Source organism: Agelaius tricolor, unplaced genomic scaffold, assembly GCF_023055355.1.
Source record: "Agelaius tricolor isolate 1412-34295 unplaced genomic scaffold, bAgeTri1.0.p SCAF_22, whole genome shotgun sequence".
Classification (NCBI taxonomy): Eukaryota; Metazoa; Chordata; class Aves; order Passeriformes; family Icteridae; genus Agelaius; species Agelaius tricolor.
In genome coordinates this window covers 1,499,661-1,513,540 of record NW_027269282.1, presented here as the reverse complement: position 1 = coordinate 1,513,540, position 13,880 = coordinate 1,499,661, and the positions used below count along the sequence as shown (strand labels likewise).

At 55.5% G+C, this 13,880-nt stretch overlaps 1 protein-coding gene across 1 annotated transcript; it reads left to right on the top strand.

Moving 5' to 3' along the window:
* Window positions 1-5,302: 5,302 nt before the first annotated feature.
* TLX1 (T cell leukemia homeobox 1) lies at window positions 5,303-12,923 on the top strand. The gene is made up of 3 exons (XM_071446094.1): window positions 5,303-5,771; window positions 7,407-7,608; window positions 10,993-12,923. The coding sequence occupies exons 1-3, from the start codon at window positions 5,303-5,305 to the stop codon at window positions 11,213-11,215; spliced, it is 894 nt and encodes a 297-aa protein (XP_071302195.1). The 3' UTR covers window positions 11,216-12,923.
* Window positions 12,924-13,880: the final 957 nt, after the last annotated feature.

Genomic DNA, 13,880 nt, shown 5'->3' with positions numbered 1-13,880 from the left:
TACGTTTCCAAAGCCATAAATTACAACTGTCAGTGCGTATTCGGGGGATCAACAGAGCTGGGAGTAATTATTTACAGCGTGCTTTATAGAGCAATTAAAAATTCCCCAAATGGTGTTAATTGCTTTTAACGTTCAGGAAGCGCAGGCCGCCCTTCCTGCAGACCGTGAGCCCGGGAAAAGGCACCGCCGTCCGTGCGGGCTCGGGCTCGGTGGGAGCTGCGGAAAACGAGATTTCCCGTTGGGAAGCCCACGGCCCCGCGGGAACCAGGCCGGTTGGTGCGGGGGCCGTTCTGCTTCGCTATCGGCGTCTGTCGCGACACCTGCGGTATAACTTAGTGCGGGCGGCAGCGCTGAGGGATAGAGCCCCGACGGCAGCGGGCACCGCGCCTTCCGCTCCAGGGAGAGGCGAGGGAACCCGACGGGGCCGTCTTGGCCCCGGAGCTCTCCCGCCAGCCCCCGTGCGCAGCCCGAGCCCGCACCGGCGCCTCCGCCGCAATGGATTTCACAGGGGCCGTGGCGGGAGAGCGCGGGATGCGGGAGGTGACGGACGGGCAGAAAGCTGGACAATACCCGAGCTGGGGAGCCCCAGCGCAAGGAAGCGAGGCAGGGATGGAGTCGGGGTGCACCCTTCTGCTGAGGGGTGTTTCTCGCCGTGCACCTGCGGCAGGGCTGCTCACTCTCCTTTCAGCAATATAGAGAATATTAAAGGTTCTGGAAAGCACTGCTCGAAGCGCAGTTTTCGGACCGAGCCCAATGGGCTTTGCTGGGATCTTGCCAAGGTCCCAGACACACCACTTTTGTCCCCGGTCCCCTCAGGAGGGCTTGTATTTCGCAGCGGTGTCCCGGCCAGCAGCTGCGAGGCAGAGAGGCAGCTTGCGATGCCAAACTCCCGGGAGCCCCGAGCTGCAAAGGAGCTCAGGGGCCAAGAGGAGCCCCGGCAAGCCAGCAAAGCCGGAGAAAAGGGGAGTGGAGGGTGGAGGTCAGGCCCTGGCTGGGCTGCTCCTCTCTGCTAGCAGGAGGCAGATGCACACGATCAATGAGAGAACCTGAGAAAGGATCCCTGGGCACTTCGTGGGGAGGGAGAGCCTTATGCATCAGGAAGAACCCTCATCTTAATTGTTATTTCCTAGCATGGATAAACTGGGCCCTCAACCCTCATCTGGGGCAGGATTAAAACACCATTTTAGAAATGAAGTTGTCCCAGCAGCTGTTTGGGGTAGGTGAAGGGGGACAAAAGTTTCAAGGCTTGCAGGAATATGGACAGTGGCTGTGGATACCTGAAGGAGGTCAGATGCTCTGGAGAAGTGGAGGGCAAGGACACTGGGCTTCCTTAAGGTATGAATTTTGCAGCAACTTAGTGCACGTGTCAGCTCCTGCATTGGAGGCTTTTGCCTGACTCCAAGGAGGTCTGACCCACCTTACTGGTGTTTCCCACAAAACAGGATTTCTCTGTACAGAACTAAGAACTGAAGCAGCAGTTTGGGGAAGCATCTGGGAATGTCTGTCTCCCTGGGCTCTGCCTAGAGTGTGATATCTGAATTATTTTTTGCAGGGCCTGGCATTTAGAGTCCTAGCAAAGAGTGACAAATCCAACCCTCAGCAAATGGAAGCCTACTGACTGCAGATCCAGGCAGAGGCAGCTGGGCTGGGGTGCCTCTGGCCCCCACCCCAGGGATCCATTTGTAGGCTCACTGGATGCATCTCCAAGTGGGTGCTGGTCCTTGTAGACTCTCCCATTGGGATGTGAACCTGAAAGCACCAAGACTGACCCTGACATATCTCAGTGTGTGAGCTTGAAGCACGGCCTCTTTAGCCTCAGAATTAGGGAGGCAAAACCCATATATTAATTGAGAGGACATTTCCAGAGCCTTGTGCTCTACAGTACTGCTCAAGCCACAGCCCTGGGGAGCCTAAGGGCCAGGAGCAATTTGAACTGGGACATCTCAACTGGGTGTTGCCCTGGAGCTTAGATGTGCAGTGCCCAAACTTCCAGTGCCAGGAGCTGTGTGGCTTTCTCAAGGATGCAAGTGAAGTCTGGCTTATGCAGGGAATAAATCCTAGGGCTCTGCATCATCCCCAAACTCATCAATAATTCCCACTGATTTCCAGAAATTTTGAATCCCTGTCAGGACCTAGCCCTGCCTGCTCCTCTCCTTTGTCCTCACTGGGTGCTGGCCAGAAGGAATTCTGACTTACCTGTTATCTGTCTCCTGACAAATTTTACTGCCCCAAAGCTCTACCTTGAGCTCAGCAGCTGGGGGCTGTGACCCTCACTAACCAGACTGAATCACTGGTGGTGACCTTCTGATTTCTGGAGGCCAGTCCCTCTGGGGCCTTCAGCATCTGCTCAGCCTGGGGGATCCCTGGCACAGGGGAGGCCAAGGCTTTTCCTGGCATCAGCTGGGGCCTTTGGGATGTGCAAGCAGCATCAGGCAGCTGTCTTATTTACTGGAGGGGGGCATCTCCTGGGTCTCACTACTTGGCAGCAGATCTGCGTCCCTCTGGGTGTCAGAGCTCACTGCAGGGGGCTTTGTGGCACTGTGCAGGACCAGCATGGCATTTTTATTGCTTCCCTGTGGAGACAACCTGATATGCTCAGGGCAGGTGAGCAGACTCTGCCCCACATCTCCTGTGTGACAAGGGGCAGGAGAAGAAGCTCAGGCATATCCTGAGGAAGGGGAAAGGCAGCTGCAGTCCTGTGGGACAAGAAGGGCCCCTGCCCGAGGGCAGCCTCCCGGCCCCGGCTGGCCCCAGCCCTCGCTCCCTCCCTCCTCTCCCAGCTCCTCCTAACCACAAGGACTTTGGTTGATGGAGCTGGCGCCAGCGAGTTCCCTGAAGAGTTCAGAAGTCAAGAACTGAGGCAGGTACTGGGAGGAGGGGGGGAAATCCGACCCCAGCGGGCAGGCAGGGCTGGGTGGTGGCGGGGGCAGGCTGGCTGGGCACCGGCCGGGCACGGGGCCGAGGGGAGGCTGTGGTTGCTGCTGCCGCCCCCTGTCTCCACAGCCTTCCCGTGAGGGGCTGTGGTGGCGGCTGTGGTGACAGCGACGGGTCTTGGGGTACCACAGCGGGGCTGTGGCTTGGGTGAGGGTGGCAGGAACCCACCAGCACTGGTGTGTCAGTGTGTGTGTCTAGGGGTGTCTGAAGGCACAGGAACTGGGCTGTGTTACTGCCTGTTGTGGGAGTGACTGTGGGTGTGAATACATTCAGCTGTGAAGGCATGAATGAGAACGTGTGTCAGAACTTGTGTGTGCAGGGGATTGTAGTTGTCTGTGAATGTGGAGCATTTGAATAACTGCACAAACGTCGGTGTGTGTGCAAGGGAATGTGCGTGACTGTGAGCATGGGTGTTTGTGAGCTCATGAGTGTGCCTGTGAGCTTGTGTGCAACACTGGGAGTGTGAGCATGAGGATGGGATGATATAGCTGGTGATGAGTGAGGAGGTGTACCTGAGTGCACAGACACGACTCTTCATGCCAGTGCCGTTTGTTTCGTGGGGGGGATACCCCAGAGCAGGCTGTCCTGTGGGATCCCCACGGTCCTTTGTGGCCACTAAACTACGGGCACGCTGGAGACGAGAAGGGCAGCCTTTGCCCCAGCCAGGAAGGAGGGGGCCTGGAGGGCCGGTCGCAGCCCGTAGCGGGGAGGATGAGGCGGGCAGAGCACAAACTACCGGGCAAAACCCTGCCGCCGCGGCCGGGAGCGCTGGGTCGCACTGGGCAGTGCCGGTCTGCTGCAGTGGGAGGCCGGATGCAAGGAGACGGCAGTGCCCGGTCCCATCGGCGGCCCTGACCCCGGCCCGGCTGTGCAGAGCAGGCACCGACGGGGCAGGGCCACAGCAAGTTTTACAGAAATTGCAATAGCGGCTTTCATTTCCATGTTGTTTTAAACTTTAATTTTTTTTTTTTTTTTTAACGGGAACACTCATCTCCTCGCGGGCAGGAGCGGGAGGGGACGGCGGCAGCAGGCGGTGGGGCCAGCAGTGGCGGGTGCTCTGTCAGCGGTGTCCGCTGCCCCGTGGGGCGCAGCTGGGGCCCGCCGTCGTCCTCATCGGGGAAATGAGCCCCGCCCCGGTTCTCCGGGGGAAAGTGCGCTTCAGGAGCCCCTCGTCTCCTCCCATCCCACCCCTTCCATGGGTCCGGGCACTTGTGGGGTGCCCTTCTCAAAGTCCCCGTGTCCCTGCTCTGGGGTCTGGTGGTGGGAGAGCCGCCTCCTCCGCGGCTTTTTGGAAGGCGCTGACTTATGAAATTGAGAGCACCCTTCCGGAACAAAGGGGCACGGCGGGTCTGGGACCCCACCAGAAGGGGATCCTCCGGCTTCAGCCCTCGCTCGGGATCAGCGGCAGCCCTTGGGTATCGCAGCCTCGGCTTGATTCTCCTGCGGGGCCTGGCAGCCAAGATCCCCCTTCCTAGCAGTCCGCAGCCACAAACTCTGGGACCAAACGACCCCGCTCTGCCGCCCGATATCAGCCACTATTTCGCCCCTGTAGTGCCCTGCTCTCACCCAGCGCTCACTTTATAAGGCCGAGAAGGGCGGTGATTTTTTTTTTTTTTTTTTTTTTTTTTTTTTGGTGGTGGGGGGGGTGCGAGAGGGGGCTGGGGAAGAAGAAACTCCTCTTGTGTGCTCTTCTCTGCTGTCATTCACTGGGCTGCTCTCAGCATCCAACCAATGGAGAGTGAGGGCCTGCAGCAGTAGGCCCTGGGTAGGGTGATTGATGGGCAAGCGGGGCGGCGGGCGATCGCACTCACAATCCGCCGCGCTCCGCTCCGCGGGGCTCCCGGCTCCCCACCGCCCGCCGCGGCAAGGGGTCCCCGGGGCACCCTTGTGTGTGTGTGTGTGTGTGTCCGTGCGTACGTCTGTGCGTCCTGGGTGAGAGGTTCCCGACGTATCTTGGTACCTGGGGGTGCTGGGTCTCATCGGAGCGGGACCAGTGTGCGTGGCTGGGGTGTCGGTCTCCGCTCCTGGAAGCTGTCGGGTGTGCGTGGCGCGGCTGTGTCTCCAGTGTCTGTGTCCTGTGCCGCGCTGGGCACGGCTGTCGTGTCCCGGGTTGCGGGGCTGTTTCACTCTTGTACCTGGGCTGCGCATGGCTGTGCTGCTGTGTCTTCGTGCTGAGCGTGTGGCTGCCGTGTCCCGGCCTTGCGTGGCTCTGCTGGCGTTTCTTGGGGTGCTCTGCCGTCGTGCTATGGGACTGAGCGCGTAGCCGGCGTTCCCGGCTCTGTGCGGCCCCGTTGCCGGTTTCGGGGCGGTGCGGGGCTGCGCTGCCCTGCACGGGGCGGAGGTCCGGCCCCGGTGCCCGAGCGGCGGCATGGAGCACCTCGGGGCTCACCACCTGCACCAAGGGCAAGCCGAGCCCATCAGCTTCGGCATCGACCAGATCCTCAACACGTCGGAGCCGGGCAGCTGCATGGTGTCGCACCCGCGGCTGCAGGACTCGGCGGACTACGGGCTGGGCTGCATCGTGGGCAGCGCCTATAACACGGTCACGGGTGGCTACGGAGCGAGCGGCGGCGCGGCCGGCGCCTACACCGGCACCTCCTGCAGCATGGGCGGCCTGCCCGGCTCCTACAACGTGAACATGGCGGTGAGCATGAACGGCAACACCTTGAGCTCGGCCGGCGGCGTGATCCGCGTCCCGGCCCATCGCCCCGTGGCCGGCGGCGTCCACCAGCCCCTCTCAGCCGCCGTGCCGGCGGTGAACGGCATGAACAGCCTCACGGGGCTCACCTTCCCCTGGATGGAGAGCAACAGGCGGTACACAAAAGACAGGTTCACAGGTGAGTTGCGCCACCGGGACCCCCTTTCTCTCTCTGCACCCGCCGCCCCGCTTCGTCCCCCGCCGCCCGGCCTCGGCGCGACAACCGGTGAACAGAGGGGCACGCAGGATCCAGCCGGGAATCTCTCCGGCCGGGTGGAGAAAGCAGCCGGGATGGTCCTGGGAAGCTGGTCCTGGAGGAGGCCAAAAGCAAGACGGGGTGGGAAATGAGACATATCCAGTCCCCCCTAAATGAGTTGTGTTTCCTTTTGTTTGTTTGTTTTGATATTTTGGTTGGATTGATTGTTTATGTATGGGGGGTTTTATGTTGTTGTTGTTTTAGTTCCTTTTTATTTATTTATTTATTAGTTTGGTGTAGGTTTTTTACATTTTTTTCCCCGCGATACGGGTCGGCAAAGGCGGGCAAAGAGGAAAAGGGATGGTAAACTCCATACACGACCTCCCGCGAGCCCCGGGCACGGCTGCCCAATCCCTGCCGCCCGAGCCAGACCCGGGGAAACTTTCCTTCAAAACTGAGAGTTTTGGGAAGCACGGCCCGGCCGGCGGGAAGGCAGACAGGCGGCCCCGGCCCTAACCTGCCCGGGAAGGCCGTCCCGTTGCCTTTCTTTACCGAGCTGGCTTTCCCCGGTTGCGGGTTTCGGCTCAGCATTTTTCCCCACCAAATGGGACATTTTGCAGACCCGAGCAGAGCGGGGCTCGGCTAGAGCCGCTTCCCGGCCTCGCCACTGTATTCGGGTGTAGCTGGGCTCGTCTTTCGGCACTAACAAAGCAAAAACTCGAAGGAAAAGAAATAAATAAAAAAGACGCAAACAAACGAACAAAAGGAACGAAATTAGAACGGGGGGAAATCAGCGCCGCTTCCCGAGGGCGGAAACTGAGGCCCGATTTTTGAAAGTTCCCGTTTAATTTCGACCCGATGGCGCTGGGTTCGGGCACGGCCGCGGGTGGACGAACGCCCTGTTCCCCTGGCAAGCACCTGACTGAATTTCATTCAGTTTGTTCCTGGCTTAGACACAATGTGACTTTTCTTTTTTTTTTTTTTTTTTGTGAGGTTGGAAAAAAAAATCAAACCAACAAATCCAAACAAAACCATATATATTTAAAACAAAACAAAAAAAGGAACAAACAAACAGAACAAAAAATTTCGACTCCAGTTTCCAGTCCGGGACTGTACTTCCCTCTACGAGGCACTGGGGTCGGGGACGATGGCGTTACCGCCGCGCCTAAACGAAATTATCCCGAACCCGCTTGGCACGGGGCGCGGAGCCCCGGCCCGGCGCCAGGACCGGCTGCCGCTGCTGAGCCCCCGTTCTCCGGCGGGCGCTTGGCCGAGCAAGCGGCCACCTTCCCCTCCGCCGGAGCCGAGCGGTGCCCGGCGGGTGCCCGCAGCACCCAGGAAAGGCCGCCGGGCCTTCCCGGTACGCGGGGCCGCCGCCGCCGAGTTTTTGCAGCTCGTGCGTGGGTGTCGGCGGGGAAGCCGCGGCTTCGGAGCGGTGGGGGGTTGTCCCCAGCCCAGCGGCCGGGAGCCGGAGCCCCTCTGCTGATGTGTCGCTGCTTGCTTCTTTGCCTCTCATCCCCCCTCCTCCCGTGTCCCCCCCAGTGGCCCTCTCACCCTTCACTGTAACACGCCGTATAGGTCACCCCTACCAGAACCGCACGCCCCCCAAGAAGAAGAAGCCGCGCACCTCCTTCACCCGGCTGCAGATTTGCGAGCTGGAGAAGCGCTTCCACCGGCAGAAATACCTGGCCTCGGCCGAGCGCGCTGCCCTGGCCAAGGCCCTCAAGATGACGGACGCCCAGGTGAAGACCTGGTTCCAGAACCGGCGCACCAAGTGGAGGTGAGGAACCGGGGGTCTCGGTAGACCGGGGTGGGGAAGTCCGGGGGGGGGACAGATCTTGGACAGACCTTTCTGCCAGCAGCTCTGCCAGGAGCCCTGATGGCAGCGCAGAGGCGTGCAAGCCCCCTGTGAGTGTGAATGTGACTGTGTGTGTACACGTGCGTGTGCATGCACAGCGGTGTGTGTGTGTGTGTGTGCATGTGCTGCGTGCACACCTGCGAGCGTGTGTGCAAGCAGGACACGAGAGTGTAACTGCACGGTCAGTGTGAAGGCCACGCGTGCCCGTGTGTGCCCGCAAACAGCGTGTATGTGTGTGTGTGTGTGTTTATGCGTGTGTGTGTGTGTGTGAGCGTGCACGGGGGTGTGAGTGTACAGCACAGCCCCGCGAGTGCGGGGTGCTGCGGGCCGTGTGAGCACACCGGACCTGCGTGCAAAAACGCGTGCGGATATGCCACGGGGATGAGCGTGTGTGAGCCCACACGTGTGCAGTGGGTGCAGTCAGTGTCACCAGAGGGTGCGGAGGCTCCCCCGCCTCTGTCCGCGGCAGCGGCGAGTCGGAGCCCCCGGCCCGGGGCTGTCGGAGTACCGGGCTTTGCACAGCGTGGAGATTTTCGTCCCCGCGGGGTTCGCGGCGCCTCCTTGCCCAAACGCTTTCTTTTTGTTCTGCTGCCGGGCGTGTCGGTAAAGCCGGAGAGGAAGAGAAGGCTGGGCTCACACGGAGCCTCCAGGGCTCCGTCGGAGTGACCCTGCCCCTCCCAAGCTGCACGTTCCCGGGATGTTCCCGAGGGAGACACCCCAGCCCTGAGAACATCTCCTGCCCTGGGCTGGGCGCTGAGCTGCTGGGTGCTGCGCGCTGGGTGTTGGAGGGCAGGAAGGCAGCTTCTTCACAATGGGGGGAAAGGACTTCCCCAGGGTCTTCCCAAGAGTTAACAGGAGAGTGATTGCCTGAGTATGCTGGGGTTGGGTAAGAAATGGGGGTCAAGGAACTTGAAACCAAGAGGGGATGTGAATTCTCAACCCCAGTGAGTTCTTCCCTAGAGAATCCATGGTAGTCCAATTCCCCAACTGTTAGGAAGTCTCTAGCTGGCCAGAAAAAGAATCCTGGAGGAGGAACAGTCCTGCTGTGGCCTGCAAAATGGGGTCAGCTGTGTCTTCTAACCAGGTTTCCTAAGGAAGTGAGGCAAATCCATCTGTCAATACTCTTTGCGTCTGTTGGCTAAATTCAGCCTCTTTTGGCAGAGGTGCAGAAGATACAAACCTATTCACTTGTTTTACAAAAAATAGCTGGGTAAAGAGAAACAAAATCCTGCTTCTGCCTAAGGGAGAGGCTGCAGCCAGACCTCAGCTGTAATATTAGACATGAGAGAATCTCTGGCCTGAGCAAGAGGGACACAGGCATGTAAGTTCTGCTTGTATGCATCTCTGCCTGCCGGGTGTTGCGATGAAGATGTGGGTGACCCTGGCTGATAGCACACCCAGCTTCCTGCCTCAGAGCCCTGCACTGGGCAGCGGGCTCTGAGTGGTTCCTGGGGCACTGGGAGCTGGAAGGTGCTGCTGTAGGCTCAGCCTGAATGAGGCAGTGGAAAGTTATCTGAGAAAATAGAGTTGCTATAAGCTCTCTGATCAGTTAAACTGCTTGAACGCAGATTGGGGAGAAGAGTATTGCCCCCGCCCCTTGCCTGGATGTCTCTGCTGCAGGGAGGTATCTGTGTGATCCCCTCTGATCTGGGCTCTTGCTTTAGACACAGCTCTTTCCAGGCAGGTATGAACCTGGAAATCCCATTCTGATGAGAATCCATGATTAGACCAGCTGCTTGCAGGAGGGAAACCCTTGGGAGCAAGGTGCTCACAGCCATGGTACTCCTGATCATCCTGGACTTGGGGCTCCCTCCCTCCTCCTGGAGCATCTCCTTGTTGTTCAGGGAGTCATTAAATATTCATTGAGGCAGAGACTGAGCTGCTCCCCAGGCAGGTGCAACTCTGAGCCCGCTCTTCCTTTCCCGGGATGGCTGATGTGAGATGTTGACACAGTGATTAGAACAGGGACTGAGCCCTGAACTACCTGCTCCCAGGAGGGAACACTGGCCGCATGTCTGGAGGCTTGGGTGCCCAGAGGCCATTGCTGGCATCCAAGTGCCAGCCTGCTTCCCCACTGGGAGCCAGGGACCCCTGCCCTGTGCTCTGAGACGCCACTGTGGAGATCAGAGCTGCCACTTCCAATTCCCATGGCCAAAGGGGATGAGACATCTCACATCCCCCCCGAGCTGCTAAATTAAAAAGCTGCCATTTCCTGTGTCACTGGTCCACTGAAGCTGCTGAGAGGATGTCAGCTGAGCCTGGGGGTGTGAGGGAGGGAGAGGATGCTTTGAGAATTATCCTGGGACCAGCACCGTGAGTTGCTCCCAGGTTTACTCAGCAGCATCAATTGAGGTGCCAGGTGAAGTAGGGGTGAGTGCAAGCTGCAGACTTTAGACTGACCTGTCATCCAAGCAAGCAGGACTGGCGTTTCCATTGTGGATACAAGAGGATTCAGGCTATTTCTACCTATCCCATTCTCTGCTCCTGGGCAGCCCAGAGCCAGGGCCCGACCAACACTGGAAGAGGCCCTTCTGACCCCCTAACACCCTCTCCTTGGGGATCACCTCTGCTGGTGTCATACCAGGCAGACACATGTCCAAACTGTTCTGAAAAGCACTGTCATTCACCCTTTCCAGATAGTATATTCTGTGCTTTGATTTTTGTTACTGCTAAAATATGTGTTTCTAGTGTTTAGCTGAAATTTTGCTTCTTGCTAAAGGAATGTTTTTGCCTTCATCCAAGCTCTCAACAGTTGGTCACCACAGCATGGCAGACAAGGTGGCAAACCTGGATGCTGAAATGGGACATCCAGGGTGACACTGCCCATCTCCCAGCTGTGTGGCACTGCCAGTCACTGTCTCACCCCACCCTCCTTCATGCTTCTTCCTGGGGCTTTGCATGCTCAGCTCTTGCTGTTAGACCAAAGCATGTTTTCAGGGAATCACAACTTTTGCAATGCTGTTCTGTGACACTTCGGGTGTTTTGTCCCTGCTTTGTTTTTTTTTCCTGTGGGCAGAGAGTAATCCAGAGCTGTGGGCTGTTGCAAACTCTCTTTGATCAGAGCAGAGCTTTTGCTGGGGCCAGTAAGAGAGACGGACCCAGTCTATGGGATTTACTGGGATTTAAATCCCAGTTTATGGGATTTACTGGCCATTTGTGTAGGGGATGTGGGACCATACCATGGCAAGGCACCCTCTTTTCCTACCCCTGCTCTCCCACATCATGAGCACCCAGCACAAGTTAATCTCTCTGGCAACACCCTTCCCTTGCTTCCCCAGACCCCCCTAATGGCTCCCTCTCTCCTAGGAGACAGACAGCGGAGGAGCGGGAGGCTGAGCGGCAGCAAGCAAACCGCATCCTCATGCAGCTGCAGCAGGAAGCCTTCCAAAAAACCATCAACCAGCCCATCCAAGCTGACCCCATCTGTGTCCACAACTCCTCTCTCTTCGCCCTTCAGAATCTCCAGCCTTGGTCTGATGACTCCACCAAGATCACCAGTGTCACCACGGTCGCCTCTGCTTGTGAATAAATCTGGCACCCACTTGTGGCACCTACACCTTCTATTGGCGGGGCTGTCCCCAGGGGGACACGAGGCATCCTTGGTGGGACATGTAGCAACTCTGTTTCTCCCCGAGGAGGGCTGGAACCCCCTGATCCTCTGGCCACATGCATCCTATGTATCCAGCTGGGGAAGCCCTCCACAAGGAACAAAAAGAAGGAAAGTTACCCCAGAAACTCTCCCTAACCATGGAGTTACTGGAGCAGCAATGCTTTCTCACCTCCCCCCAATCCTTTTGTTCTCCTGAAAGTCTCCAGTGCCGACCCTGAACTTGCTGACGTGCTGCCAGACAAAAGCCCAGCCCTGACAGACACAGCCGCTGGTGATCATCCAGCTGGGGGAGAGGAAAACTTAGGATTCTACTGGCGGCAGTGCAGAGTCTATGTATAACCATATATATATGTATATCTATATATATCTATATATAGATATATATATAGATATATGTTTTGAACTGTTGGCTTGAAAGAAAAGGAGAAGGCTCCCTTGGAAACATGTCTCTGCTGTGAGCCTTCTTGGGTTGCCCGCACCGGAGACGTTCGGGAATGCAACAAATGGAGGAAACAGCAGCAATTTCTGCTTGTGCCAGATGGGAACCCTTCAGATCTCACCTCGCTGTCTCTCCTCCCCTTTTTCATTAATTTTTTCTTGCGAGGGGGGAACAAGAGAAGGATCTGACAGACTCCTGAGGACGGTAAATATGATATCTCAATTGTATGAAGAGCCCAAACAGTCCCTGGCTGCCACGGACTCTGTGCCCATCAGCGAGTATTTTAATAACAAGAAGACCTGGGTGGCAGTTTGTGGGGGTAATGCAGTTTCTTTCCATGGAATATTTCCATATAATTTGCAAAATGTTGTCCAATGTTTTATTTTATCAGTTTCCAGTTAGAAGGCGGTTCCTGACAACAAAAAATTGATTTCACTCTCAGCTGTTTAACTTAGTTGTTCTTTTAATTGTACCAAGAGAATGAGACAAAATTAAACAAAGCACTTCTAGCAAATGCCAGGAATATATAGCTATATATATATATAAACAATATATATTTTTCAGTTACTTATAATCTAAAACAGCACTGCCAATTTAAGCAGTTAGTACAAACAAGCAACCAGAAAACCTATTTTCAGTGAGATTTTTAAAGGCATTCATTTGTTTGCTTTTTTTGTTTTGTTTTTTTTTTAAGTTATGCACTTACAAGGTGTTTTATGTGAATTCATTTTATAAAGTGCTTGTGTAATTTATGTGGAAATGAAAAAGAAAATAAAAAATCTCCAGGGTACTGAATAAATCATTTAAAGCCTTGCTGTTCCCTGTCTATTAGTTCCCCAGGAGGAGACAGCAGATCACAACTACTGCTGAAGCCTGTACTATTTTTTTTTTTTTTTAATAAAAATAGAGTTAGCATTTCCATTTGACTTTGCTCAGGTCCACTTGGCTTTGGAAGCTCCAGATGTAATATGCTGTGTTTTAATCTCTGGTCCTATAAACATTTTCAGGCTTCAACCCAGCAGTGCATTTAGCGCTTGCTTTAATCAAAGCCTTTCTGGGGGGCTTGCTGGGGGTGGCAGGGACTTAGTGCAGGGGTTTAGCCTTAAACTCGTGTGGAATAATTTATTGAATAAGACCTTGGAATGAGGTCTTACCTGGGCTGAGGCAGATCTACAGATATTTGTGTCTGAAACTGAATACAAAAAGGGGAATTTGAATATAAAGAAATGTGCAAGAGTACATTTTAGAGACAATCTTGCAGGGGATTATTGTGGGGACACTGTTTTTCATTTGTACTCAGCCTTGCTGCGGGACATTGTCCCCAGCCTGGCAAGCCCTTCTCAGAGGAAAATCAAATGGGTGGGAAAACTCTCATCAGCTTCCTTGGGGGCGACTCCCAGCCCCGTGGCTGGCTTCAGCCTGCTGCTTCCTTGCAGCACTGGGAGTTACTGAGCAAACGATGTTGGAGGATACGGCTGAAAAGGGCAGGCAGCCACGAGCAGTGGCAGGGACACCCTGACGTGGCCCTGGGGTCCAGGCTGCCTGTGGGACATCTGCAACAAAACACCCCAAGCTCTGATTCCTGGTGGGGGACAGTCCTTGCTCCTCAAGGCTGGGTCCTCTGGGTGCAGCGTTACTGGGGAGTTTGTTAAGGGAGAATATGAATAGCCTGCTTCATCCGAAATCCGCTGTTGTAGGACTGGGCTGAGAATCTGTGGTGCTGCAGTATTTTCCCGTTCTGCAGTCCAATGTGTATGAGAGCACAGAGAAACATCTGCAGCAATGGAGAGAAAAGAAGCCAGAAAAAGGAAAGAAGGAAAAAACATGGGAAAATATGGAACTTGGAGAACATGCATTTTTGGAAATATCTTTAAAAGATTATTACTGCCAGAAGAATGCTAAAATAAAATAATACATATTTTTCCAATGTAAATTTCAGGCAAGTCTTTTGTTTGAATTCTGTTTTATACTACAGTCAGATTTTTTTATTCTGAATGAGCTTATTATTTAACATTCACTCAACTTTGTCTACAAAGTTAAACTCCTTCAGGAGGCATTGCTGTGTACAAACCTTTAATGGTTCACAGTTTGTTGCAGTGTGTGCAAACAAATTTTTCTTTTCAGGGTTTCTGCATAGGAAAAATC

Coding starts and splice junctions, on each gene's coding strand:
- TLX1 (XM_071446094.1), top strand. CDS start 5,303: ATGGAGCACCTCGGGGCTCACCACCTGCACCAAGGGCAAGCCGAGCCC. Junction 5,772..7,406: donor CACAAAAGACAGGTTCACAG/GTGAGTTGCGCC, acceptor CACGCCGTATAG/GTCACCCCTACCAGAACCGC. Junction 7,609..10,992: donor AACCGGCGCACCAAGTGGAG/GTGAGGAACCGG, acceptor CCTCTCTCCTAG/GAGACAGACAGCGGAGGAGC.